This window comes from Pteropus medius, unplaced genomic scaffold (assembly GCF_902729225.1).
Source record: "Pteropus medius unplaced genomic scaffold, Ma_sr-lr_union100, whole genome shotgun sequence".
NCBI lineage: Eukaryota > Metazoa > Chordata > Mammalia > Chiroptera > Pteropodidae > Pteropus > Pteropus medius.
In genome coordinates, this window is record NW_024350923.1 from 5083987 (window position 1) to 5111551 (window position 27565).

The 27565-nt window shown below is 39.0% G+C and overlaps 1 protein-coding gene and 1 pseudogene across 1 annotated transcript in view; both read right to left on the minus strand.

The window, feature by feature from the left end:
- Positions 1–27565, minus strand: part of PACS1 (phosphofurin acidic cluster sorting protein 1) — a 102887-nt gene that overhangs the window by 29656 nt on the left and 45666 nt on the right. The window contains exons 2-3 of the mRNA XM_039840841.1: positions 6124–6211; positions 1331–1342 (exon numbers count right to left, since the gene is read on the minus strand). Of these exons, the coding sequence (XP_039696775.1) occupies positions 1331–1342; positions 6124–6211 (100 nt within the window). The remainder of the gene's footprint in view (positions 1–1330; positions 1343–6123; positions 6212–27565) is intronic.
- On the minus strand, positions 10239–10357 carry LOC120584925 (uncharacterized; annotated as a pseudogene).

Below are 27565 nucleotides of genomic sequence, written 5' to 3' on the forward strand. Positions count from 1 at the left end.
CCAGCTTAAACGCCATTGTCCGTCTTTGTAAACATGTCCTTGCACATGCCCTTAACGCCTTTGCCCACTATTGTTCTGATACACTCATCTGGTAAGTTACAACCCTGTCTAAATCCAACTGCGCCAGCCGCGCTTGCCCGGAGAGTCATATAACCAGTCTGCCTGTTGCGACTTTAAATTTATGACCGCAGATCTGATGTGGGCCTTCAGTGCTGCCTGGCAGTCATCCTGCATTCTCCAGGACCTTTCGCTTTCCCACTATTAGATGATGATTTCACAACTTCTCGTTGTTCCTCAAACCTCCAATACCTCCTTAACCCTCCCCTCGCTCTCAGCGAATAACCTTGATTCCGACTTTGCTGAGAAAACTGAAGCAATAGGTAAAGAGCTCCCACAACTCCCACCACACTTACCTACTTACCACGTTTGTACTCATCCCCTCCTGCCGCCTGGGACACCGACGAACCCCTGCTCCTGGCCTGTCGACGGCTCCACCTGCGCACTAGATCTCACCCCTTCTCACCGACTCAGAGACTGTTCTAGGCAATCTTTTCTCTCCCACATCACCAACTTTCTTCTCTGTCTTGGATCATTTCCATTAGCAAACACGCTGTTACTTATCTCATTAAAAAAAAAAATCCTCTCTTGTCCCCATATGCCCTGCTGGCTACCATTCCCGACTCCTCAAGAGTCGTCTGTCTTCACTCACTTGAAGTCTTCTCTCATTTCCTCTTAAAAGCACCTGAGTCAGCCTTCCTATGCTACCGTTCCACCCGAACAGCTACTGACAAGGTCTCAACTAACCTCCACTTGGAGGGATCTGATGGTCGTTCTCATGTTCCTCGACTCACCTGCAGCTCTGACGGGGCCGACCACTCTCCTTCCAACAACACTCCCTTCACTTGGCTTCCAGAACGGCACAGCCTCTGCCCCGCCCCGCCATCTGCCCAGGCCCCTCCCCTCCTCCCTCACTCCCAAACGCTGCAGGGCCTGGGCCTCGATCCTCGATCCTCGATCCTCGATCCTCGATCCTCGGGCCTGTTCTCTTCTCTGTATCCACTCCTCCACTCCTGGTGACCTCACCCAATCTTCTGGTCTCAAATACACTGATGACTCTCCAAATAATTTCTCTCCCCCAGACCTCTCTCCTGAACTCCAGACTCCTATATTCAACTCTCTATTCAACATCCCTGCCTGGATGTCTAATAGGCATCTCGAACATAATATGATAAGCTAAATTCTGGATCCTTCCCTCTGAACCTGCTTCGCCCACAGTCTTCCCCATCTCACTTAGCGGCATTTTCACCTTACCAGTTGCTTAAGCCAAAACTCTGGCGCTGCCCTCATCTCTCGACCAGAATCGCTGTCGTTGCCTATTAACCGGTCTTCCTGATTCCTCTTTCCTATCTACAGTCTGTTCTCCACATGACAGCCAGTATGGTCCTCTCACTTCTGTCAAAACTCTCCGACTCACACAGAACGAAAGCCAGAGGCCTCGCAATGATCCGCACACATCCCGTCTTTAGCCTCGCCTCCCAACCTCTCACTCCTCTCCAGCCCCTCTCGCCTCCTCCTCCTGCCTCTCGTTCTGCCAGACAGGCCAGACACAAACATCCCGGACATATTCCTTGGCTAGTCTCTCCACCTGGAATGCTCTCCCTCCAGGTATCTGCATGGGTTCCTCCCTCGCCTTCTTCAGTCTTTGCATAAATGTCACCTTCTCCATGAGGCCTGACTGCCGCCATGTATAATGTGTGACTTCCTCACCTCTGGCATGCTCCACCCTCTTTCTCTTATTTATTTGTTTCCCCACAGGACACATCATTGTCCAAAAGCAGCGACCCTCATTCTTTGAACTGTCATTATCCAAATATGTGCTATCAATACTTGTGAACGTTTCTATCCCAAATGCATTATCTGAACAATAAACTTGTTAAAATGGATCTGCAAGTGTAGTAACAGGAGTGAGTGCAGTTAGAGGACCATAGCTAGTTCGGGCCCTTCGAAAGCACGGTGCGTTGCTGTTCTCGACTTTCCCACCCTTCTGCAAAGATTACGCCTTCACGGGCCCCAGTATTTGCTTCTTCCAGGGGCCTGGGGCACTACCAACTTGGGTCCAATTTCGAAATTATCTTTAGTATTTAACATACCATTTAATACCTATATAACAGTGTATCTTCATCTGAAGTATAGAAGCAAACTAATTTATATCTAATACTACAGTATCATTACTAACAGCACAAAAAAATACTCCTTAATGATTATTAATATATTCAAAATTAGGTCATTCGTGTTTTAAATGCTTCTTTATTAAATAAAAAAATTCTCGGTGGATGGTCATATAGATATTTAAGAGTGCTGTAGTGATATTTGAGAAACCAGGTTGAGGTTTGGGATGTCTGAGATTGCACTGTTGTTTTTCTCATTTAGGTAATGGAAGATAGACTTCTGCCATTCAAAATGTTTTCAAGAATGAATTCAAATACACAATTCACTCATTTACAGTATACAATTCAATGGCTTTTAATATATCAGAGTTGTTCAACCATCAATGCAATCAATTTTAGAACATTTTCACCACCCCCAAAGCACACATACCTATTAGCTGTCACCCTGCCGATTTTCTCGTCCCCCTACCCCTAGCCCTATGCAACCACTAATTTACTTTCTTACTCTATGGATTTGCCTATTCTGGACATTTCATATAAATAGAATCATACAATATGTGGTCCTTTGTGACTGGCTTCTCTCCTTAGTGTAATGTGTTCAAGGTTCACCAATGGTGTAGCGTGGATATACTTCATTCTTTTTTATTGCCAAATAATATTGCATTGTATGGCTAGACCACAATTATTGATTCAGTCATCAGTTAATGGGCTTGGGTTGTTTCCGCTTTTTAGCTTTTATGCTACCATGAACATTTGTATGCAGTTTTGTGTGGACATGTTCTCATTTTTCTTGGGTAATATTCAGGAGTGGAATTGCTAGGTAATATGGTAACTCTATGTTCAACCTTTTGAGGAACTAGCAGGCTGTTTTGCAAAGTCTGGAAACTCTGCACCATTTTACATTCCCAATAGTAATGTATGAGGGAGATGGCATGCTTTTACATTTCTGCAAATCTCTTTAATTTCTGATTTAGTAGAAGACAACCGGATTCTCACACCTGCTTCTGTATTCAATCTGTTGCAAAATATTGTTTTGTTTGAATATATGAAAAAAATCTAGACTCAAAGAGATATGGAGTTAAAAAAAAAAGGAGCATTTAGCAGCCTTGCGGAATATTCTTCTTTGATACTAAACCACAACTCCACAGGTGGTAGTGTTTTAAAGGTTAGCTGCCAAGTAGAATATCAATAAGGCTTTTTATACGCTGATATATATTAAAATCCAATAAATTAACAGAAAAAGAACATAAGTGGGAAAAATGAGACATCTGAATAAAGTTTGTAATTTGTTAATAGGGTTGTATCAGTGACAATTTCTTAGTTTTGATCAATGCGCCATGGCCAAGAAAGATGCTGACCCTGGCAGAAGCTGGGCGAGGGGGGTGTGGGAGCTCCATCAACTACTCCTGCATCTCTCCCGTAAACTTAAAATTATTCCAAATAAAAAGTTAAAAATAAAACTCAATCTATTGGCCTGTTTTGTTCTTTGAATGGATCTTTTATCTAGAATAATTTTGTAACCTCATGCACTGGTCATTTGAAAAATACTGGTTCACTGATATGCAGATCTTTCAAATGTTACACATTTCATTATAAAATATTTTTTAAAAAATCATGATCATTACTGTCGCCACTGAGGTCTTCAGAAAAGACTTTGAGAATTGGGAAGCCGTTAAGCTTACAGTGTCAAAGACAAGTTTTCCAAAATTCCGATTTTCACTTGAAAGCTCAAATTTTATTTACCACTGGCCAAAAATATTCTCAGTTGTTTCCCTTGAAGTGACAGGTTCTCTCTGTTTATTTTCAAGACAACGCCCAAGTCTGCATAACCAGTTTGCCTGTAAGCCCTTCTTTCTAGTAAAAATGGTGTTCCCTGAAAAAAGCAGCTACTTCAATTCATAACTCCACCGCACGAATACTTGTCTTTGAGACACAGGATTCTTCGAGAGGAAACACAGGGGCTTCGTGCATATTTCCCACTTCATCACACAGAATATTAAAAAGGCGTAGACTGCAGGGTTGGGCTATAATAAATTAACCATTTTTACTGCTTCTTCAAGGACATTCTTAAGCAAAACTGGCCTTTTTCCTCTTCCTTCAAGTGTGATGGTAAACAACACTATGACCCGGGTACCGCCCGGGGCAACGGCCTCCGTGTCCAGTAAGGACCTGCTGCTCCATCCACCACGTCCTGTGCCTTCAGTGCAAGTGTCACCACAGAGGAAAAGGCAAATATCGCCACAGTATTATCATGCAAATCGTTGTTGACCTCGTGTGTCTCCTGAAAGGGATTTAGGGGACGCAGGGTCTGCAGAGCTCATTCTGCGAGCTGCGGCTCTCCTGGCATGCGAAGGTTCTTAAAGGCAGCGATCTTGGTCTGTTTCGTCCACCGCCATATCCCCTGTGCCTAGAACAATGCTTGGCATATAATAAATGCTCAATATTTATTAAATGAATGAATAAATAAGTGACTGGATAAATGAATGTGATAACATCTATAATTACTTTCAGCTGCTTGGAAGTGAAGCAATAAAAAATTCAGGATATTTGCAGTTTGGGTATAATTTTAAATTTCATAGAATGTTAAATATTTAATCAGGAAATAAAAGAAATTCTTTCTTTTGGCAAAGGCATTTGACTGTGGGGATGGCGAGAGCAGCGGGGAACTTTCAAAACCGTACTAACAGCGTCTGCACTGGAAAGCAACAGCTTTCAGCAAAGGAAACAAGTCCCCCAAACTGGAACATTGCCTGTGACCTAGAAACAGGGTGCGAAATCGGGAGAGGAGGGAAAGACACTGAAAGCTCCCATTTGCATGGAGTTGGTCCGCGCTTGTTTTAACTGGTAGTGTCTGAGAAGGTTTCACAGAAGTGGGAAGAACTCGCACAAAACGAACAGGGAGTTTGTACAGTGGGGCACACAGAGGGTCATAAGGACTAATCCAAATGTTTTAAATTTTGAGGACTAAATTAAGATAATGTATGTATCGCAGAAACGGGGCTGAGGGTCTCAATGTATGGCTCACATCCTGTGAGTGCCAAAGATGCGGATTAAAATGAAGCCAGTATTAGTACGACCAACTGCTGCATAATGGCTGATCTGGATACTAAGACATTCTGGTGAGTAGGGAGTTACTATTAGAGTTCACTACTTTTCAGTGAATAAAATTTCAATAAATACATCATTCTTAAGCTGAAGAATTCATTAATTATTTAGTGACTCCGTCATCAGAAAGGACTTATCAGGAAAGGAATGTCTGACAATGGAGTTTAATGATGACATCAATGACCAGCTCTTTAGTTTCTGATCCCACCTCGGCCACCTGGGAATTAGCTGGCAACAGATAAATTCTTTAAGTTTTCTGTAGTTCAGTTTCTCCCTTCCTTGCGGAAATTCAGGAATGCTTAAGAATACGACTGTGAAAAATATTTTGGGTTCCTTAAGGATACTGAGACAAGTATTAGGAGTTAAATGTGAGGATTACCGAGAAGATAAAGTATCCCAGTAAAATTTTAATTTCCAACTCTGAAATAATAATGTATAAACTTCTTCTACCCTATAGAAAGCCTCTAAAGTGCTTCCCGAACCCATGCGTCAGCTTGGCTCTAGAAATCCTGGGAATAAGGCTGAAACTGACATGAGCCACCCTAGTAATTTCTGAATAGCTTACCAAACACTTTAACATCTATATCGCTTGATCTTCATACTAGTCCTGTTAGATAGACAGGGCAGAAAAAAAACATTTTCATTCTTCAGATAAAGAAACAGGTTTAAACAAATTGAGTGCTTTAAGTACTGGGATTCGGTAGCTCTCATGAGCTCAACCAGCTTTCCCCTACTGCACTTGCTCTGGCTGAGTGAAGGAACACAGGGGTCCCCATCAGTATTTCTGAAGCCCCAACACTGAGTCAAAGTTATCCAGCTTCCTTGAACACCGAACAAACGATCAACTCACCTGTAGCTTCACAGCAATGACCACTGAGTTAAGATCTTTATCCATTTCTTTCAGCATGACGAGTTTCTTCAGGGTCAGGCTGAACAGCCTAGAAAAATTTAGAGCAAGAATATCCAGTCAAATGTAAGGAACTTATGAGAAAAGAGACTGACAATCTGTTGGGGAAACACTGCTTTATCTCAAGTAAGAATGTCAGAATGCCATTCTCAGTCCGAACTGTGTCTTCCTTCAGTAAAAAAGCATCCCTCTTATTTAACTTTTATACTTGAAAAATGTCAAAAAGGTTCCTTATTCCATGAACCTCTGTGGATGCCCATTTACCTCAAGCCAAAACCAACACGGATGGTATGAGTAAAGAAACAGAAAAAAAGATCAATGGAACAGACCAGAACACCCAGAAACAATCTTACAATTATACAGGAAGGTGACGTAATGGCAGTATTTCAATAACTGGATAAAGAATTAATGATGAAATGGGGAAAAAAATTGGATTCATACCTCACACTATATATAAAAATAATCTCTAGGTGGAATAAATAATTGTGAAAGACAACATTTTAGGAGAAATATGGGAAATATCTTTCTCTGAGGTAAGAACAGATATCTTAAATAAGACTGAAGACACTGAAAATTTTAATTATATTAAAATTACGAATTTCAGTTCTACAAGAGAAACTATAAGAAGAGTTAAAACACAAATCATGAACTTGGAAAAGATATCTGAAACTCATAATACTGACAAAGGGTCTGAATATAAAGAACTATAATTCAATAAGAAAAAGACTGACAAATCAATAGGAAAGTAGGCAAACGACATGAACAGACGTTTCACGTTTCCAGAAGAGGAAACACTAATTGCTAATAAATATACAAAAATATGCTCAACCTCATTAGGAATCAGGGAAATGCAAATTGAAATCAAAATATCATTTTACACCCACAAAATTGGCAAAACGAAGTGTGGGTGAAGATGTGGCGCAATGGGAACTCATATGTTGCTGGTGGGAGTATCGACTGGAACTCGATCACTCAGAAAACTGTCAGGCATCACCCTATGAGGCTGAGCACATGTGAAACCCAGGAGTCAGCAACTTCACTTCTGGAGAAACCCCTGCCCTGTGTACCAGGAGACACATACAAAGTGTCCACAGCCTTCAACAGCTGTGTGACTGGGGATAAGCTACTTCATCTTCCCATGCCTCTGTTTCTTTGTCTGTAATGAGGATTCTAATACTAACTCAGAGGGTTGTTGTGAGGATTCATAAATATAAAAGCCCCATAGTAAGATCTCTATAAACTAGACTCTTGTGTTATGCTCGTCAGAACCCAAATGGACCCTGTCAGAAGGGTAGACAAATGAACTGCGGTATATTCATACAATTAAGTGCTATGCAGAAGTAAAATTGAATGACCTAAGCTTACACATCAACATGCATTAATCTCAAAACATAACGAGTGAAAAAACAAGCCATAGTAGACTATGCACAGTACGATACTGTATCAAACTCAAAACCAAGCGAAAATAAGCTACAAACTGTTTTGGGGACAGACATATAGGGAAATCTGGAAAGAGCATGAGGATGAGACGTCACATGGGTCTGGGATGTGTGAAGGAAACAAAGAAGCAAGTGTGTCTGCGCACAGGGATGCGGGGAGCAGCAAGATGTGAAGTTAGAAAGGCCGACGGAGGCGGGACTTGCAGAAGAGATCTTCATATTATGACGGGAAGACAATGAAGAATTATAAACAAGTGGATGATATAAAATGATTTGTGCAAGACCATGCGACTGCTATGTGCATAATGGACCACGAAAGGAGAGGGTGGAAACAGGAAGACAGGTTCGGGGGCTGTTGCAGGGCCCAGGTAAGACAGGAAGAAGGTCTGATCTCGAGCAGTAACAGTGGAGATGGGCAGAAGGGTAGAATCTCAGAACATTCTGGTGGACCTGACAGAACTCGCTGATAAATTGAATGCAGGGTGTAGGGAAAAAGAAAGCTCAAAGGCGTTTCTGGATTTTTGGCTTGAGCAACTGAGGGGGTAGATGGTGGTAGTGTTTACTGAAATAAGGACGTTGTGGGGTGAACAGGACAGAAAAGTCAGCTCATCGTTAAGTCTGAGACAGCTTAAACGGCCGAATGAAAAAATGAAAGCCGGCAGCTGGCTATGAGTCTTGAGCTCCAGGGAAAGACGAGGTTAGAGATACAGATTTAGGCATCATGGCATAAAGATGATATTGACAGCAATGAGAATGGTTGAGAGATTTTTCAAACAAAAAAGACAAAAGGCCAAGGATGGAGCCCCGGGTGTTCCCATGCTCAGAAGTCTAGCAGAGGAGAAGCTGTCAGCGAAATAGGGAGAGACGTGCGCCCACGAACCTAGAGAAGAAAGTGCTTAGGAAGACGTGTCAAACGCTGCCGAGAAGGAGAACAAACCAAGGTCAGAAAACCGACCATTAGACTTGGCAAAATGTAGAACACTGGTGACCACAATTGCCAGGCATTTCAGTGGAGCAGTAGGAACAAAAGCCCTGAGCGAAGTAGCGTTTCCCTTAGAAATGTCAGCAGTTGCGGATGAAGCTGAGGCTGGAGAACAAGAAGTCGAGCTGGAGAAAAGGGCAGCGTGGCACAGAGAAACCTGGTCTCGACGCCGCCTGGTGTGGGTCTAACAACTCGCATTTTGTAGCATCGGCTGCTTGTTAAGATGTTGGGACCGAATGGTCTTATCTAAGGTCCCTTGTGGTTCTCAGCATTCTCTGGGGAAGAGAGAAATTAAATTTTATCTGGGAATGTAGGAAGAGGTGATCGGGGACCTGAATGGAATAAATCATCAAAATATAAAAGATTTTTAAAAAGTAGCTCTAGTGTCACTCCAGAATTATATACAAGAAAAACGATATAACATACTAGTCCCCAGAGTGTTTCAATTACATCCTACTGTATCATTATCCCGGGGTCGCTGTACTACTTTTGAGATCACATAGGTGAGGAGTTGATCCATATCTCCTCTGTAACGAGACTTGACTGACAAACTGAGCAACTCATAGGGAAAAATCTTTACTCTGTAAAGTTCAAAACAATCACAGTAACAGCGAGAGGCTAAAAGCGAAGATCTTTGCTCTTATTTCCAATTACGGAGGCGTCACAGGCGTCCAGATGCCGCTGCCTCACACACACCAACGGAAGGCCCTGTAGGAAGCACCAACCTCAGTGTCGGCTCATTTGTGTTTTCTTCCTGTTATTTCCCACTCCCAACATTCGGCCTCTGACAGATTCTTAGATTGTTTAAGCAAACAAAACAAGTAACTGCATAATTTGGATTCAAGATGTCTTTTCCCCAAAGACAATTAAAAATGTTTTAAAAGTAGGTCACTCTGGGGGTGAGACAGCTTGCCATTTTACCTTTAAATGATACATTTTTAGGTATTGTATAACCAGCTGGCTGCTTTTTTCCCAGAGATAATTCCATCGTTCTCTGATCCTGCTACCCATCCCACCTCAAGGCAGGACCCACATTTCATTTCCAGAAACAAACAGCTGCTCTCAGGGGTGGGATAATTTAAGCATTCTTGATAAAGAACTCCAGAGTCTTCTTACTGTTTATCTTACCGTTTAAAACTCTAGGGCTTCAAATAAGAATATGCTCCATATAACAGCTATCTATTCAAAGAAAGCCTATCTTGAAAAGAAAAGGATGGGATACGAATGAGCATCTTTAAAGTCCATTTATTGGGGTTGTAATACATGAAGTACCAATTTTAGATCTAAGATCTGAAAAATCATTTAGCTTTAGATCATAAATGTCAGAGACAATAAACTAAAAAATAAAATAAAATCAGCCTGGTCGCAAAGTAATTATAAATGTGGCATGAGACTGAGGTCCTGGGATAAGAAAAGCATCAGACTCTACCAATAACTATTTTCAAAGAAAGAATTGCAATCTTTTTTTTGTATTAATATTAAATAAAACTAACTTGTATCATTTTTTAAGTTATTACCTTATGGAAAATTTAATTTATTTTTATTTTTTTAGGTGAGGCAACCCTTGGTTGACCTCACAGATTGCAAAGACCTTGTCTGTTTACAATCCCTTACTTTTTTTATTTTTATTTTTTTGACGCCCAGAGCACCTGGTCTTCCTAGGTGGTCTCCCATCCAAGTACTATCCAGGCCCGACTCTGCTTAGCTTCCGAGATCAGACTGGATTGGGCTTGTTCAGGGTAGCATGGCCATAGAGGAAAATTTAAATTTTATAAATTTGACTGATACAGACACACACTCTATCTCTGTGTCTCTTCAACTTTTCTCAGGGCTTTAAATAAATAGGGACGTTTATTTGTGAGTTTTTAAGATTCCTTACTTGGTTTTATATAATAAATGCACAAGTCTTAGAAAATACACTTTCATGAGTCTGTATAACATAACTTGCCCATTGACAACTTCAAATATGCCTTATTTTCATCTCCTATCGTATCGACTTCCAAAGGCTGACATACAAATTACCACAAACTAGGTGATATAAAACAACAGAAATCTATTCTTTTGACTTGAAGTCCAAAATCAAGACGTCAGCAGGGCTGCATTTCACCTGAGGCCTCTAGGGGAGAATCCTTCCTTGCCTCTTACACTGCTGGTGGCTGCTGGCCGCCGCTGGCATTCCTGGGCTTGTAGACTCGTAATCCCAATCTCTGCCCCTATCTTTACGTGACCTTCTCTTTGTGTCTCTCCTCTGTTTCTGTGTCTCAAATCTCCCTTTCCTTTCTCTCATAAGGACATCAGTCATTGGATTTAGGGTCTACCCCAAAATTAGGACTATCTCATCTTGATCATGCAGAGACCGTATTTCCAAATAAGGCCACAGTCACAGAGACGAGGTTAAGGATTCGCCATGTCTTTTCAGGGGCCGCTATTCAGCCCGCTACATGGACTGACATCTATCTGGGGGGCTCCTAAAATAAAGTGTGCTTGCCTCCCATGACACTCATCAAATTCTTCCTAGAACCCAACTTGACTTAAGAAAAAGCTATTATTTATAGGAAGTCAATAGTGAATCCCCGATGCTGTGAATGCTCATTTAGTAATTTATTTTTAAATGCAAACAAGGGTTTTTCTGTGGGAAGAAAACACAGCCAGTTCAATCTCTACTTTCTTATCTGGCTGAGATTTCAAGTGGGAATTTATTCATTGTCCCAATAGAATTAAAGGATCTTTTTATAACCCACACTAGACACCATTCCTATTTTCTACCTTAGTTTAAAACCATGGATTTATTCACTTCCCTCTGCCCCAAATTGCCCAGGAAGAAATTATTTTCCAATAGGAAGAACTAAGATTCTATCTACAGTAGCCCCCCTCGTCTGCAGGGCAAACATTCCAAGACCCCCAGTGGATGCCTGAAACTGCAGATAATATCTAGATCATCTATGTTTGCCCCTATACATACACACCTGTGATAGTTTAATTTATAAATTAGGCACAGTAAGAGATTAACAACAATAACTAATAATAAAGCAATTATAACAACAGACTACAATAAAAGTATAAAAATGTGGTCTCTCTCTTGCTCTCAAAATACCTTATTGTACTGTACTCACCCCCTCCTTGCAATGATGTGAGATGATAAAATCCTTAAAGAACTTTCACTTTTTCACTTAAAGGAAACACGGCTTCTCTTTGGCACATCCAAATTGTCAGCATCATCATTATTAAGTAAAATAAGGGTGACGTGAACACAAGCACTGCCTTATGGTGACAGCCGATCTGATAAGTGTGACGGCCACTAAGTGGCTAATGGGCAGGCGGTGTCTATAGAGTGGATACACTGGACAAAGGGATGATTCATGTCCCTGGCGGGATGGAGCAGGGTGGCACGAGATGTAACACTTATGAATTGTTTATTTCTTGAATTTTCCATTTATTATTTTCGGACCACAGCTGACAGTGGGTAACCAAACCGCAGAAAGCGAAAACGTGGGTGGAGCACCGTAATCAAGCTATGATCTCCTCTTGGCGAATCGTGACTACGTTAGTTCCCTCCCTCCCCTGCAGTGCCTTTCCTGAAGCCATCATTTACTCTGTCATGTAATTGTGTGTGTGTGTGCGCGTGCGTGCGCGCGCGCGTGCGCGTGTATATTTACTCTCTGTAGCACCTCTTTCTTGATCACCTGCTCCACCACCATTAATCCTACTTATTTGTATTCTCTATTTCAGAGGCTGATGTGATTCTTTAAATCTTGGCCATACACACACAGAGAAGAATAACAGCGGCAAAGACGCTCACACAGCACTTACTCTGCCTTGCACTATTCTAAATGCTTCACATATATTAACTTATTTAATCCTCACTTTAGGAACAGTATTATCATCCACATTTTACAAATGAGCAAACTGAGAGAGATTCAGAGAGATCAGTAAATGGTGGGCCAGAATATGAACCCAGCGGGTGGGTCCCAGAGCCCCTGTTCTTAACCACGATGTGAGATGGCTTCTGAGAAAGATGCCACAACGCTAAACCGCTCTATAGTGGCGAGGTTACAGGTGAGTTCTTAAAAATGCTTTTCTACCTATCCTACATTTCTTACAATGATCATATATTAATTCCGTAACAAGAAAAATTTAAAAAGTATCAATTTGCGAAGGTACAACATAATAATAGCAAGCATGTAACGCAACCAGCCAGGCACTACAATATGTAATCTACATACAATTATAATTATTTTACAGATGAGAACACAGGCCAGAGAAGTAGCCTGCCCCAGGTCATACCCAGCTAGCAGGTGGCAGCCAGGGCTGTCTGGCTTGAGTCTGTGTTCCTAACTAGGTTACTCTGCCCAAATTAGATAGAAAACATCGCTGCTGAATTCCAATCTGACTCTCTGCCAGGGTGTACTAATGCCAAGAAAACACGTGTTTCACATCCTGTCACCCAAACCAGATAAAAAGACAATTAAAAAACCTCTTTTGCCTCTAAATCTGTGTCTGCTGTGTCTACTGCTACTCACTATTTTAGGTCACCCTAAATACCATCTCCTCTGCTGATTTCCCCGCCCCTGGTGAGCCTTCTCCCTTCTCCGAGGCCCAACCTGCTTCTGCCCCTCAAGGCGCTCACCCTGTTCTTCCCGCAACTGCAGTCGCCCCAAACTAAATGTGTCTGAAGGACAGGGGCCGCTTTCTTCTCAGCACTTGAGTCCCTCCAACTCCTAGCACAGTGGTTTGAAAAGAAACAGGAAATATTGTTTAATTAAACTGTAATCTTTACCATTCAATGTAAATATATTTGAAGGGACAATTTTAAGGGAAGAAAAAAAAATCTGCTTCACTACACTAAGTATAAAAAAACTCAAGTGTTTTCATTCTAACAGACTTCTTAATTGGACACTACTAGCCCAGATTAGAGGGCATTTAAATTATCCCTTTCTAAACAGTGTCACAAATGCAGAATATTTTCTCCCTTAGCCACTGGATGAGCTGGGCCTGTTGCCAAATCTTTTTCTAATTAAGTCCTGTGGTTAATTTCTTAATCTGTTAGCATTTCTTTCCATCTTGTAAAATGTAAAGAGAATTGGACTTTTTTCATTGTTTTTGTGAAGGAGGGGTAATTTCTATGTCAGCCTCATAAGGGTAGACTCGTCGTTAAACAACTGCTATCCTTTACCTACGCTCCCCTAAAAAATAAATAAATAAAAAGAAAGAAAAACCTATAACACTGAGGGCAAGGCTGTGTGGAAATGCGCACTCATATACTGCCCATGGGAACCTAAGTTGGTATACTCCTACAGAGGGCAATTGGTAGTTCCTACCCACCTTGCAAATGTATATAGTCTTTCACTCAGCATTTTTACTCTAGGAATTTATTCTACAGAATAAATACGTTGTTTCTAATAGCAGTAGCTTAGAAACTCTAAAACATACATCGACCGGGGGGACTAGTTCAATAAATTATGGTACATCCACAGGATGGACAATGATGTAGTTGTAAAAACGAAAGAGGTCCCTATCAAAATACCAATGATGTTTTTCACAGAACTAGAACAAATAATCTTAAAATTTACATGGAACCACAAAAGACCCTGAATAGCCAAAGTGTAGGTCCCACGTCTGGCTGTGATCCAGGCTTGTGGCTAGGAATAGGACCCTGGATTTAGAATGTTACATTAGGATAGTAGGGCGCCTGCGCCCAGCTCAGGAAGCATGATTCAGCTTATTGCACCACGCGTGTGGGAGAATGCCGCTACCGCTCTCTGGCACATGTGGAGCCCATGCAGTTCGCTAGCGCAGAAGCGCAATAAAGTCGGTGCCTGCCGTTTCATTCTCATGTCGGCCCCTCGTGCGTTCTTTCAACTGGGCGTCTCACCACTGAAACCTTCCCTTCTCGATCAGCTCAGCACTGACACCAAAGTGATCTTGAAAAAGAAAAAAAAAGTTGCTCCCTGATTTCAAACTATACTACAAAGCTACAGTAATCAAAATAGTATGGCACTGCCACAGAAACAGACACATAGATCAATGGAACAGAATAGAGAGCCAAGAAGTAAATCCACACCTATATGGGCAATTAATCTATGACAAAAGGGGCAAGAATATACAATGGGGAAAAGACAGTCTCTTCAATAAATGATGTTGGGAAAACTGGGCAGCTATATGCAAAAAAATGAAATTAGACCAGTTTCTTATACCATACACAAAAATAAACTCAATAGATTAAAGACTGAAATGTAAGATCAGAAGCCATCAAACTCCTAGAAGAAAACATAGGCAGTAAACTTTCTGACATTAGCCTCAGTTAATATTTTTTTGGATATATCTTCCCAGGCAAGAACAACAAAAGTAAAAATTATAAGTGGAATTATATCAAATTAAAAAGCTTTTGCACAGCGAAGAAAACCAGCAACAAAATCAAAAGGCAACCCACCGAATGGAAGCAGATATTCGCAAATGATACATCTGATAAGGGGTATCATTTAATATCTAAAATATATAAGGAACTTATACAACTTAACACCAACAAAACAAACAATCCAATTTAAAAATGTTTAAAAAACTTGAATAGACATTTTTCCAAAGAAGACATGCACATGGCCAACAGACACATGAAAAGATGCTCAACATCATTAATCATCTGGGAAATGCAAATCAAAACAATGAGATTTTACCCCGAACCTGTGAGATTAGCTATTATCAAAAAGACAACAAATAAGTGTTGGTAAGGATGTGGAGAAAAATGAACCCTTGTGTACTGCTGGTGGGATTGCAAACTGGTGCAGCCACTATGGAAAACAGTATGGAGGTTCCTCAAAAATATACAAATAGGACTATCGCAATTCCACTTCTGGGTATTCATCTGAAGAAAGTGAAAATACTAATTCGAAAAGATACGTGCACCCCTATGTTCACTGCAGCATTAGTCACAATAACCAAGATATGGAAACAGCCCAAGTGTCCATCATCAGATGAACAGATAAAGAAGATGTGGCATATTTTTACAATGGAAGATTACTCAGCCATAAAACAGAACGAAATCTTGCCATTTGTGACATAGATGGACCTAGAGGGCAGTGTGCTAAATGAAATCAATCAGAGAAGGACGAATAACGTATTTTACTTACATGCGGAGTCTAAAAAAACAAACGCAAGAACATACAAAACAAAACAAAACAGAGTCATAGATCTAGAGAACAAACTGATGGTTGCCAGAGGGGAGGGGGGAGGAGATATGGGTGAAAAAGGAAAAGGGGAATCAGAAGTGTAAACTTCCAGTTATAAAATGAGTGAGTCATGGAGACATAATGAAAAGCTGAGGAAATACAGTCAATAGCATCACAGTAACTGTATAGTGACAATGTTACTAGACTTATCGTGATGATTAGTTAGTAAGGAACGTGAACGTTGAATAACTATGTTGTACACCGGAAACTCATAATAAAATGGTATGTCAACTATACTTTAATAAAAATAAATTAATAAAAACAAAAGAAGCAGCTCTCTTTGTACTGATATGAAAAGATCTTTCATTTAACAACATGGTGTTATTAAACTGTTAAGTGAAAAAGGGTACAGATCAGTATATAGCATGTTGGCATCTATGTTCAGCAGAAGGAAAGTTAAAATACACATTTATGTTTGCTTATATATTCATAAAATAACTCTGGAAGATTAACAAACTAACAGTGATTGCCAGAATGGGCTAGGGATGTGAGCTGGAAATGTACAGGATGGAAATTTTAGAAATCTTATAATGACAGTTGTACAGCAGGCTCATATATCAAATGGTCTGGATTAGGAGGAAGAGGACTATAAGAATGAAATTTCTGGATAAAAAGGGGAACTCTGTGCAATAAATGATATAAATGAGAAGTGAGAAAAACTTGAGGATATCATAAAGGCATGTTATTCTGCCAAGAAAAACCAAAAACAATGAGAAATCCTAAGGTTAAAACCAAAAAGCCATAAAATAAATGATACAAATGAGGCAAGGTAAAATATGATATAATTTTAAATAACTGGTAAAATTTATGAAAAAAGCCATGTGATCTTTATCCTAGAAACACTCTCTTTTAAATAAAGAAAATATAGTCTTAGTACTGTAAAATACTTAGATTTATAAATACTTAGATTGTATAAACATTGTATTATGTTTATACAATGATAAATGTTATTATTTTTCAACTTTTAGACAGGAGGAGAAAAACTAAAGGTGGAATCAGAAATAGAAGTATAATTAAAACATTTAAAGTTACAAAAGTTAGCAAGAATAAAAAATTGAAAATATAGTTTCCAAATATAGAAGGGAGGAGGAAGAAAATAAAGGACTGCGTCTTAGATTCTTACCTTTCACATCAGAAAATTAACAGATCTTTAAAAATTCAACAAAAAGGGGTAAAAACAAATGCGTAGTCCTGTTTCATGGGAGGAGCCCTCCCTAGCTCAACGGGTGATTCTTGGTTGGTTTAAGCCAAAGATGTTAGTATTAATCCAAAGAACCACAAAAGCATCTCAGCCTATATCACTGCTAGAAACAACATGGCATTATTCAAAAACTATTTTATATAGTGTAGGATGAAGAAAATAAGTAATTATATTAATTTTTCAGCATAAAAGAAATGCAAATAAAAGCCAAAAAAGTTAACCCTGAAATTGAAATTGTAAGTATGAAATCATACTTTTTTTTTAAAGAAAAAAAAACCATTCCTTAGTTCTGACCTCTGAAAAGGCCTAGGAGCAATGATCATCACGGTGGCAATAAGCACCCCTAGTACCTAGTACTCTAAATACCATCTCTCATTAAAAGGAAAGTGATTTTAGGTTTGGGACAGGAAATGTAAAAGATGAGCCTAGGAAACCTTGTCATACTAGAAAGCGGGGAAAATATCAGACTACTGACATATCAAAATGACAAACAAGTCACCTTTAAAGAGACCTCGATGGCCAAAGTTGTGACGATTTGAACATCCATAAGAATAACGATAACAACAGATTAAAAAAAACATCAAATACATAAAAAAATCCACGAGTTCAACACACACACACGCGCGAGCGCACATACTCTGAAGGAAGCCAGGGAACTAACTCATCATTCTGAAAATGGAAATAAAGGGAAAGAGTCAAGCCTTTTGTCATTGATGGCATGGTGGCTAACTCTACTCGAGGTCACACAGTGAGTGCTGCAGCTCCTGTCACCACACCCTCAACATCCATCACACACCAACATCCAGAGGCGGAAAAGAGGGACTCTCGTAGGTGTCTCTTTTATTAAATTTAATTTGTACTTGTATCAAAATAATAGGTGTACAGTATTAAAGACCAAATGGTACTACAAAGCTTAATCAACAAAAGTTTCTTTCTTCAACCCACCTCACTTCCCCGTTGTCAGGAATGGAGGAGAGGCAGTCACCAGAAAGTGGGGTAGGGATCTGGGTGCTAACTCTTCCACACTTCAGGCATTCAATTAATACTTCTGTATATCCCACATTTGGGGGATAAAACTTACCCCGGAAGACTACCTGCTTGTGGCTGAAAATCAGCTTGCTTCTCATTAGCTTCCTCCATTGCAAATACTTAGTAGATCAAGGAAAGTTGAAACCTAAGTTACATATGCATCTTTCAAAATCCTGTGAGTAAAATTCTGGCCCACAGCCATCTTCTCTCCCTCCCTCTTCATCCTCATAGATTTATGCCTTAAAGAAAATTCCTTTACTGTCGTTTTAGTGGGGTTAGGGAAGGAGCAAACATGATCTGTCACATTTCTTCATCTTCTCTAAAAGGCCTTCCCAGCAGACTTCTGCTCACCTGTTATTGGCCAGAACTAGGTGACATGCACCATACTAAGAAGTGGAGGAGAAGCAAAATTACTGTGACACAGCAAAATCACCGCAATGTGGGATAGGACCAGTCTTCCTTCCTAGAAGAACATGACCACAAAGAGAAACCTGATACCTGAACAAAACAAAGGTTCTAAAAAAGAAAATAAGCAACCGAAAGTGTAACCATCTAGTGAATGAATACTGAATAGCCTTCTTTCTTTTTAAGCAGAAAGATTTTTTTTTAAAAACTTTATTGAGAGAAATAATTTATACACAATAATCGTAAAACTTACAAACAATATACCAGTGTGATCACCACAACGATCACGATAAAGAACGTTTTTAGGTGTTTTTAGAACACCCCTAAAAGTTCCTTGTGCCTCGCTGTAATAAATTCTCCCTCCACTCCAAGCCCCAGGCAACTGCTGATCTACCTTGTCACATACTCGGTTTGCATCTTCTAGGTTTTTATATAAATAGAACCATACGATATGCACATCTTCGTTTCTGGCTCCTTTCACATAGCATAACGTTACTGAGACTGCTCTGTGCGGTGGTGCACATCAGCAGTTCTTTCTTATTGTTAAGAAACATCTCACTGCATTGGCAAACCACCACTGTTTATCCATTCACCCGCTGATGGACACTTGGGTTGTTTCCAGTCTTTGGCCATGATGAATAAAGCTGTTATGAACATCCATAAGTCTTCGTGTGCACCTTTGTTTTCCCCTCTCTTGTGTAAATATCTAGGAATGGAATTACTGGGTTCTATAGTAAGTATACGCTTAATATGAAAAGAAACTGCTGTTTTGCAAACTAGCTGTACCACTTTACGTTCTCAACTGAAGAGGATGAAACTTCAACTGATGCCACATATTTGCCAACACTTGATATTATCTGTCTTTTAAATTTTAGCTCTGCTAGTGGGTATACAATGCTAGTTCATTATGGTTTTAAATTGTTTTTCCCTGATTAATAATTAAAGAATCTTTTCAGTAACTCCTGGCTATTGGTAGCTTATCTTGTGAAGTACCATTCACATATGTTTGCCAATTTTAAAAATAGGGTTACTGTCTTATTACTGAATTATAAGAATTCTTTATATTCTTGTCAGATACATATATTGAATATATTTTCTCCTATACTGTGGCTTGCCTTCTCCTTTTCTTAATGGTGTTTTCAAAGAGTGAAATTTTAAATTCGGATAATGTCCAATTTAGCATTCATTGATTTTATGGCTTGTGCTTTTTGTGTTTTATTTAGGAAGTCTTTTCATACCCAAATGTAAAAATATTTTTGATGTTTTCTTCTAAAAGCTTTATAGGTTTAACTCTTACTTTTAGGCCTCTGATGCATTTTGAGGTGTGTGTGTGTGTGTGTGTGTGTGTGTGTGTTAAAAAAACTAGTGTTCATTTTCTCCCGTACAGATATTGAATTGTTCCTGCACTTTCTGTTGAAAAGACTTTCCTTTCTTCATTGAATGGCCTTGATGCCATCGCTGAAAATCGACTGTCTATACTTGTGTGGGTCCATACATGTGTGGGTCTATTTCTGGACTCTCTATTCTGTCTCATTTTCTTTCTTTTGCCGATACTATAGCTGTATGGTACTGCAAGTAAGTCCTCTGTTTTGTTGCTCTTTTAAATACTGGCTTTGCCTATTCTAGTTCTTTTGCATTTCTATATATATTTTAGAATTGGCTTGTCAATTTCTACAACAAAAATAAAGCAGAAATTTTTATTGAGATTGTAATGATTCTACAAATCAATTTGTAGAAAATAAATATCTTACTGATATTGAGATTTTTCAACCTATGAGCCCATTTAGGTCTTTTTCATTTCTCTCAGAAATGTTTTGTAGTTTTCAGTATACAGGTTTTACACGTTTAACATTTTGGTAAATTTATCCCTAAGTACTTCATGTATTTGGATAAGGTAAATGCAACTACATGTTTTTCAGTTTCTAATTATTTATTGCTAGTATAAAAACACAAATGATTTGGTTTTGGGTAGACTGATCTTGTATCCTATAACTTTGCTAAACTAACTTATTAGTCCTAGTAGCTTTTTTTAATTTCTTTAAAAATTTTTACATACATGATCATTTCATTTCCAAATAATAACCATTTTCTTTTTTACAAATCTTAGGGTTTTTTCTTCTTTTTCTTGCCTTATTGCACTGACTACAACTTCTAGTACAATGTTGAATAGATGTGATTAAAGGAGATATCCATGCTTTGTTACCAATCCTAGGAATAAAGCATTGAGATGATCATATGGCTTTTCTCCCATTATTCTATTAATATAGTGAGTTACACTGATTGATTTTGGGGTATCTAATCAACTTTGCATTAATGAGATGAACCCTACTTGGTCACAATGTGTTATACTCTTGTATATATGTATAGATTGGCATATGTTCAATATAATAAACCTCTGAATCCATCTTTGCCTGGAGTTTTCTTTGTGAAATGGTTAACTTTTTCTTGATCACTCTAATTAGAGGATTATTGATTTCTAATAGTCAACTTTTGGTTCAAATGATTTTTTCTATATGTTTATATTCTCTTTCAATAATTTGTTTGAATCTTTCATCCTCCTTTCTACTTATTTTAGATTTAATTTTCTTTTTCTAGTATTCTAAGGAAAAAGTTTATATAATTATGGATCTTTCTCCTCTTTTAATAAGTACTTAACCCTGTAAACTTCTCTCCGAGCAATTTTCATTATTATCCTGTTCAAAATATTTTCTAATATTCCTCGTGATTTCATCTTTGATCCCTAGTTTGTTTAAAAATGAGTTATTTTGCAAATATTTGGAGTTTTTCTAGATGTCTTTATAATTCATGATTTCTAACTTAATTCTCTTGGGGTCAGAGAATATGTTCTATAAGACAACACTCTCTTTAATTCTACTGAGATTTGTTTTATGGCCCAGCATATGGTTAATGTCTTGGTTAATGTTTCATATGCATGTAGAAATGGAATGTATTCTGTACAGTGTTCTATTGATGACAATTAGGTTAAGCTGGTTTAGTGTCATTCAGATCTTTTATGTCCTTACTGATGTTTGTTTAGTTTTTCAATCAGCTACCAAGAAAAGAATGTTAAATTCTCCGATTATGATTGTGGATCTGTCCACATTTCTCTTTAATTACATCAGGTTTTGCTTCAGTATTTTGAAGCTCTGTTATTATGGGCATACACAATGAAGATTTTGATATCTCCTTGTCCTTCATCTCTAGTAATATTCCTTGAAGTCTGTTTGATTTGGTGTTAACATAGCCACTTCAGCTTTCTTATGCTTACTGTTTACACAGTATATTTTTCCATCTTTTAATTCTCAAGCTAAATGTGTCTTTATATTTAAGGTTTGTCTTTTGTAAGCAGGTGAAATATAAGAACCTTACAATAGTAAATTTCTGTTTACCCTGCCCCATCTTAGTGCTATTTGTTGTTATATGCTATATCTCTATACACATTATAAACCCAGGAATATAGCACTATGTTTACTTTAAAGTCATATGACTTTTAAAGATATTAGAAAAGAAAAAATAGTTTTTTACATTTACCCATCAGTTAACCATTTTCAGTGCTCCTCATCGCTTCCTATAGATCTGAGTTACCATCTTGTGTCACTTCTCTTCATTCCAAAAACTTCCTTTAGTGTAAGTCTGCTGGCGATGAATTTTCTTAGCTTTTGTTTATCTGGAAATGTTTTTATACTTTCTCTGGATACTGAATTCTTGGCTGATAGTGTTTTTTTGTTTTTGTTTTTGTTTTCAATATTTGGATATTTGTTCTAGTGTTATCTGGCTCTCCACTGCTTCTGGTAAGCGAGCAGTATCTGTAATAATGATCATTTGCATGTAATGTGTCATTTTTCTCTATCCGCTTTCAAGATTCTCTTTTGTCTTTGGTTTCAGCAGTGTGCCTATGATGTGCCCACAAGGGCTTTCCTTTGTGTCTATTCTGCTTATTAATATACAGCTATATTAGACTACTTCATAATGTCCTACAAGTCTTGAAGGCTTTGTTCACTTTTCTTCAGTCTTTTTTTTTCTTCTCTGAATTGCGTGACTTCTACTGTTCTGTTTTCAAGTGCAGATTCTTTTGTCTGTTATTTCAAAGACACTGTTGAGTACACCTAGTGAGTTTTTACTTTTTATTTTAGCCCTAAAACTTGCATTTTTTCCTAGTTTCCATTTCATTGTTGCAATTTCTCTATCTGTTCACTTATTCTCTCTTTAATTCTCTGATATTTTAACTCTTTGATCATATGCACGTAGCTGCTCTGAAGTCTTTACCTGCAAAATCCAACACGTCTACCCACTTAGACATTCAGAGTCATTTTATATAAATTGCCTTTCTCCTAAGTATGAATCACACTTCTGTTTCTTTACGTGTCTAGTAATTGCAGGTTGAAAACTAGACATTGTAAATAAAATGCTATAGCAACTGTGGATTCCTCTGTGTCCTGAGGATTGCATTTTATTGTATTTTTTTTTTAGTAGGCAGTTAACTTGCCTTGATGCGAACAAATTTGTCACTCCTGTGGTATGTAGCAGCTGATAAATCTACTCAGTTCTTACAGTTCTTACTGCTTTTTAGCCAGGCTCTCTGGGGTCTCCCCTGCACCTGTGTATTTTGGCAGACAGCCAAAGGTTTGGGCAGCTAATACTTAGATTCGATGGATAACACTCTGTGACTTTTGTGTTTTTGTGATTTCCCTCTAATTTTCCAGTTGCTCTGCTAGTCTCGGGGTCTGTCTGCTGATACTCCAAGCCAATAAGGCTTCAGCTCTCTACTGCCTGAGCTGTGCAGAGTTTAGGAAATGTTGATTAAAAAAAAAAAAAAAAGGCATCAAACTTACAGTGTCAGCTAGTATAGGTCTATCTTTCAAGGACTGACTCCTCTTTTACCTCTGCCTGCCTTTATGTTTGTTTCATTGGTTGACTGCAGAACCAGGAAAGCCGGTGGTGTGATTCAGTCTGAGTCCCAAGGGCTGAGAATTAGAGGGCTGATGTTATAAATCCCAATTGAGTTCAAGAGCCCAAGAACCAAGAGTGGTCACAGGTAGGAAAAGATGGATGTTTCAGCTCAAGCAGATTGCAGGTCACAGGACTTCTCAACCTCCATAATCACATGAACCAATTCCTATAATAAACTTCCTCCTATACATCAACCTATCTATGTATATATCCTGTTAGTTCTATTTCCCTGTAGAACTCTAATACAACAGCCACCAGGGATTTGGGTAGAGTTTTTACTCAGATGCTGAGCTTCACTCACCCTTTCTGCAGCTCTCTCTTGCTTCCAGGATTTCCCTCTTAAATTTCCAGCTGCTCTTCTACCCCTGACCTCTGTTCTCTGTCACCTTTTACCTGTAAGGCTGTAGTTTTCCACTGTCATCTCATTCCATATATAGCAACCATGGGCAATGGAGCACATCTTCTGGTAAAAAAAAAAAAGAAAAAAAAGCCACAGACTTTCAAGTCTTGCTCCTTCCAATTACAATTTTTTAGGAGTCAATTCTCCTCCAGCTTCCTTCTGGTTTTGGCTGCTTTTATAAGTTTGTCATATTTTGTCCAGATTTCCTAATTGTTATCTGTGGGAGGATTTAAGCAACCACTTCAATCTACTTCTTTACTGAGAACTTCCTCTAATCCAACTGAGAATAATTTACAATTAAATATACTTTAAAGACTTTTTGTAACACCTTACCTTTAAAAGCGCAGTGCTATATACAAAAATATTTTTAAGTAAAAAGTTTTAAAATAATGAACAATAACATCTCAATGGTAAAGTGTTGATTGTCCTTTGAAATTTATTAAGTCAAGCAGTCCATGTGCCACATGTAATAAGGTCAAAGGTAGAAAGGGCTTGAGACGGTTTCTTTTTCTATTTTAATAAAAAGTAAACAACATAAAATAAAAGAGAAATAGCCCAGATCCCAAATTAAGAAGCTTGAAATTGGAATTCCGATCATAGAAAATGAATCTTTTTCCTGCTTAGGAGTTACCGCAACTCAGTCTGTTCTATATTTAGTAACTAGAGGACATGGGAAAATAGAGTTTTTCTTTTTGTTTTGTTTTGATAGTTTCAATGGTTATTTTTGGGGGGAGAGGAGAAGAAACAATGTGGATTGAATAACTGTACTATAGATTACTGTATTGAATTCCGACTGCTGTATGGGATAATTACTATTTTATATGTCTCTAATAAAGCAAAAATGTTTACAGATGGTCTGCTATGTACAATGCATAACTGGAACAGAGACATGGGATGGGGAGAAGTTTGAATAAATATGAATAAGATCAGTTTTGCCCCCAAAGATTTTTATAATGTAGCAAACAGAAATGTTAACAAAGAAAATAGAAGAGGAAGAACACAGGAGGAAGAATGGAGGTGGAAAGTTAAGTGCTGCTTATGGGCTGACTATCTGATTTAGTAAACCTCACAATTCCAAGTCATAGTTAGTGTCATGCTATGAGTAACTTGTTAAAAGATGTCTTTGTGTGTGTGTATACATCCCTATAAACTGCTAGAGAAGATCACTGTTAAAAACTCTGGGGAAAAATCTGTGTATGTGGGTCCACCACCCTTTGAGTATACACATCTGTGCTTCTCTTTTTAACCAAATAGATATTATTCATATTTTACACTTCCACTGATTAAGGGGACATCTTTCTATGTTAATATTGTTCCTGGACTAAATCTGCCCAATCTGTCTCCCCCATGCTGTGTCGCCTATGTCTCTGCTCAGTTGCCTTTTTAAAAATTCTTTTTATTTTTAAATCTGACTTCCTAGGGGCTGCCCCATGTCTACACAGTCTAGTGATCAGCTGATGCTTGGTTAAAGGTTGTGTTCACATGTCTTGAGCCCGCTAGGCTTCCGATCTCTGCCACGGATCTGCGTAGGCGTTGTGAAACACGAGTTCAGGTCTGCCCCAGCTTTTACTTTCTGCTGGGCCCTCTTGCATCTCCTCTGTACACTGATTCAGTTTCCCAGCCAATCAGCGATATGTGGACAGCTTGGGACCTGTCCAGTCTTGCCTACATGCGTGTACAGGCTTCTGGTCAATCAGGGATGCGTGGAGAGCTCGTCATGCCTTTCTACATCTGTGTCATTTCCAGGAACTGTGTTACTTTTTTGGCTAGTCTACCAGTCTGCTGTCTGACCAACTGGGACAGCTATTCAGGCTACCAGAACTTGTTCAGTTGCCACTGAGATCATTACTTTTACTGACAATGCCAGTGGGCATGGACTTTGCACCTGCCCCCAATCATGTGGGCTTCCTCTGGCAGCCAAGCTGCTAGTTTTCATGGTCAGCCCCACCCTGAGACAACTACTACACTAATGTGGTGAGTGAGGGTGGGGGGGGGTGAGGGGGGGAGTGGTCCCTGGCAAGGGCATCAAACTCCCACTGTTTTTATCTGAAGTTCAGCAGTTTCTTATGATAAATGCTTCTCGATTTGTTATTTGTATTTGTTCTATATCCAGAGCCCTGAAATCGTTTTTTTGACAACTTTATTCAGTTTATTGTTTTTTGAGGAGAGATTTGCTGACTTCTTCACTGCACCTACCAAAGTCCTACCTCTATCCTCAACTACTTTTAAATATTCTTTCATCGTCAAGTGTACCACTCAGTCACAGACAAAACGACATTATAAGTTAAATATGAGATTTAAAAGTGAACATTCTTCATGTCCAGTTGTCCTCCTATGCTACTAAACCATGAACTTCTAGGTGGTAGGAAAGCAAAATATAATTTTTTAAAAGATGGTTTATAGATGGTTTTAAGAGAACTCCATCAGGAAAAAGTAACCAAATGACTGTTTCTTTCAAGTCTTATCTAGGTATCTGGAGCAGGTTTCGCCTTGATTCTCTCACAAAAGAAAGCTGCTTGGCTAGTTTTTGTTTTACTTTCCTGTAAGTCATGCATTCTCTCTACCAGCTGGCATCTGAAGTCACCCTCAAGCCACTGAAAGCTGGTTACCTGAGTTCTAGTAAGATAAACAGCCCCGATAGCCTTCTACGTTTATCTGCACAAAAATAAACCCGGGATTTATTTTCCCTTGCTCTAATAAACCTTGTTCTCTCCTCAACACGATACGGTTCCTTTTTGTAAAAGAAATGGCTCATGTTGCTGTACCTTATCCTACTAAAACTACAAAACATCACATGCCTGCTCTCGTCATTCAGCAAACAGGTATTACTGTTACTACTTGTTAGTCTTCCCATCTTTGATAAGAACCCAACTCAAGAAAAAGCTAAATATAGTCAGTTATCAGTAAGCAGTAAATAGAAATCAAAGTTCAAGAATTTCTGACTCAGTTCTATGATTATAAGTTTCTCAAAATTAAAGTATTGTTCAATATTGTTGCTATGTTGATACTGTAAGTTTGTGACAAAGCATTTCTTTTAGACAACTCATCCTAAATTAATTGAACGATGCTTTTGAAACTTCTTAAAATGCTTCCCCGCCGCTCCACAAAAGGCTTCAAAAGCAAATGACTTCCCAAACTGAGTATTCTATATTCAATCGGGGCAAACTTCATGGCAAATTAAATTTCCATTCATTTCTTCCCTTGGGTTGGCAGTATAATCTGGCAGCACACACGAAAAAGAGCAAATGGGCACTGACAAAGACTCTGAGGCAAACAGACCCAGGCTGGCCGAGGGCGACCGAACACACGGCACCGCTCCAGAATGCCTTCCCCGCACAAGTCAGCCTCGCGAGTGTTCAAATAAGGAATGTGCCACTGGAGGAAGGTGGACATGCCACAGATAATGTCTGTCCCAGACTGCAAGAAGTTTTAAATGATCCACACAAAGTCTCTGGAAGCCAGCAGTCCATTACAAGTAGTGTTAACCGATAAGGTGAGATCGATTACAAGAAGATAATTCAGTTGCAAGCCTCTTGACGACACCATAATCTAATACTGTGTGGAAGGGAAATCACTGTTCGTTTGACATTTTCATTAACAGAGCCACCTGACTGCAGTTTAAAAAGCTGTATGGGGAAAAAAGGCTGGAGCCAACGTAGGCTAAACTTCCGTTGGTGACTCCTGTTTTCTCAGTGACGGCAAGCCAGACACGAAAGTCACTCACGGACCTGGGGGATTCCAGGAGAGGTGGCTGCC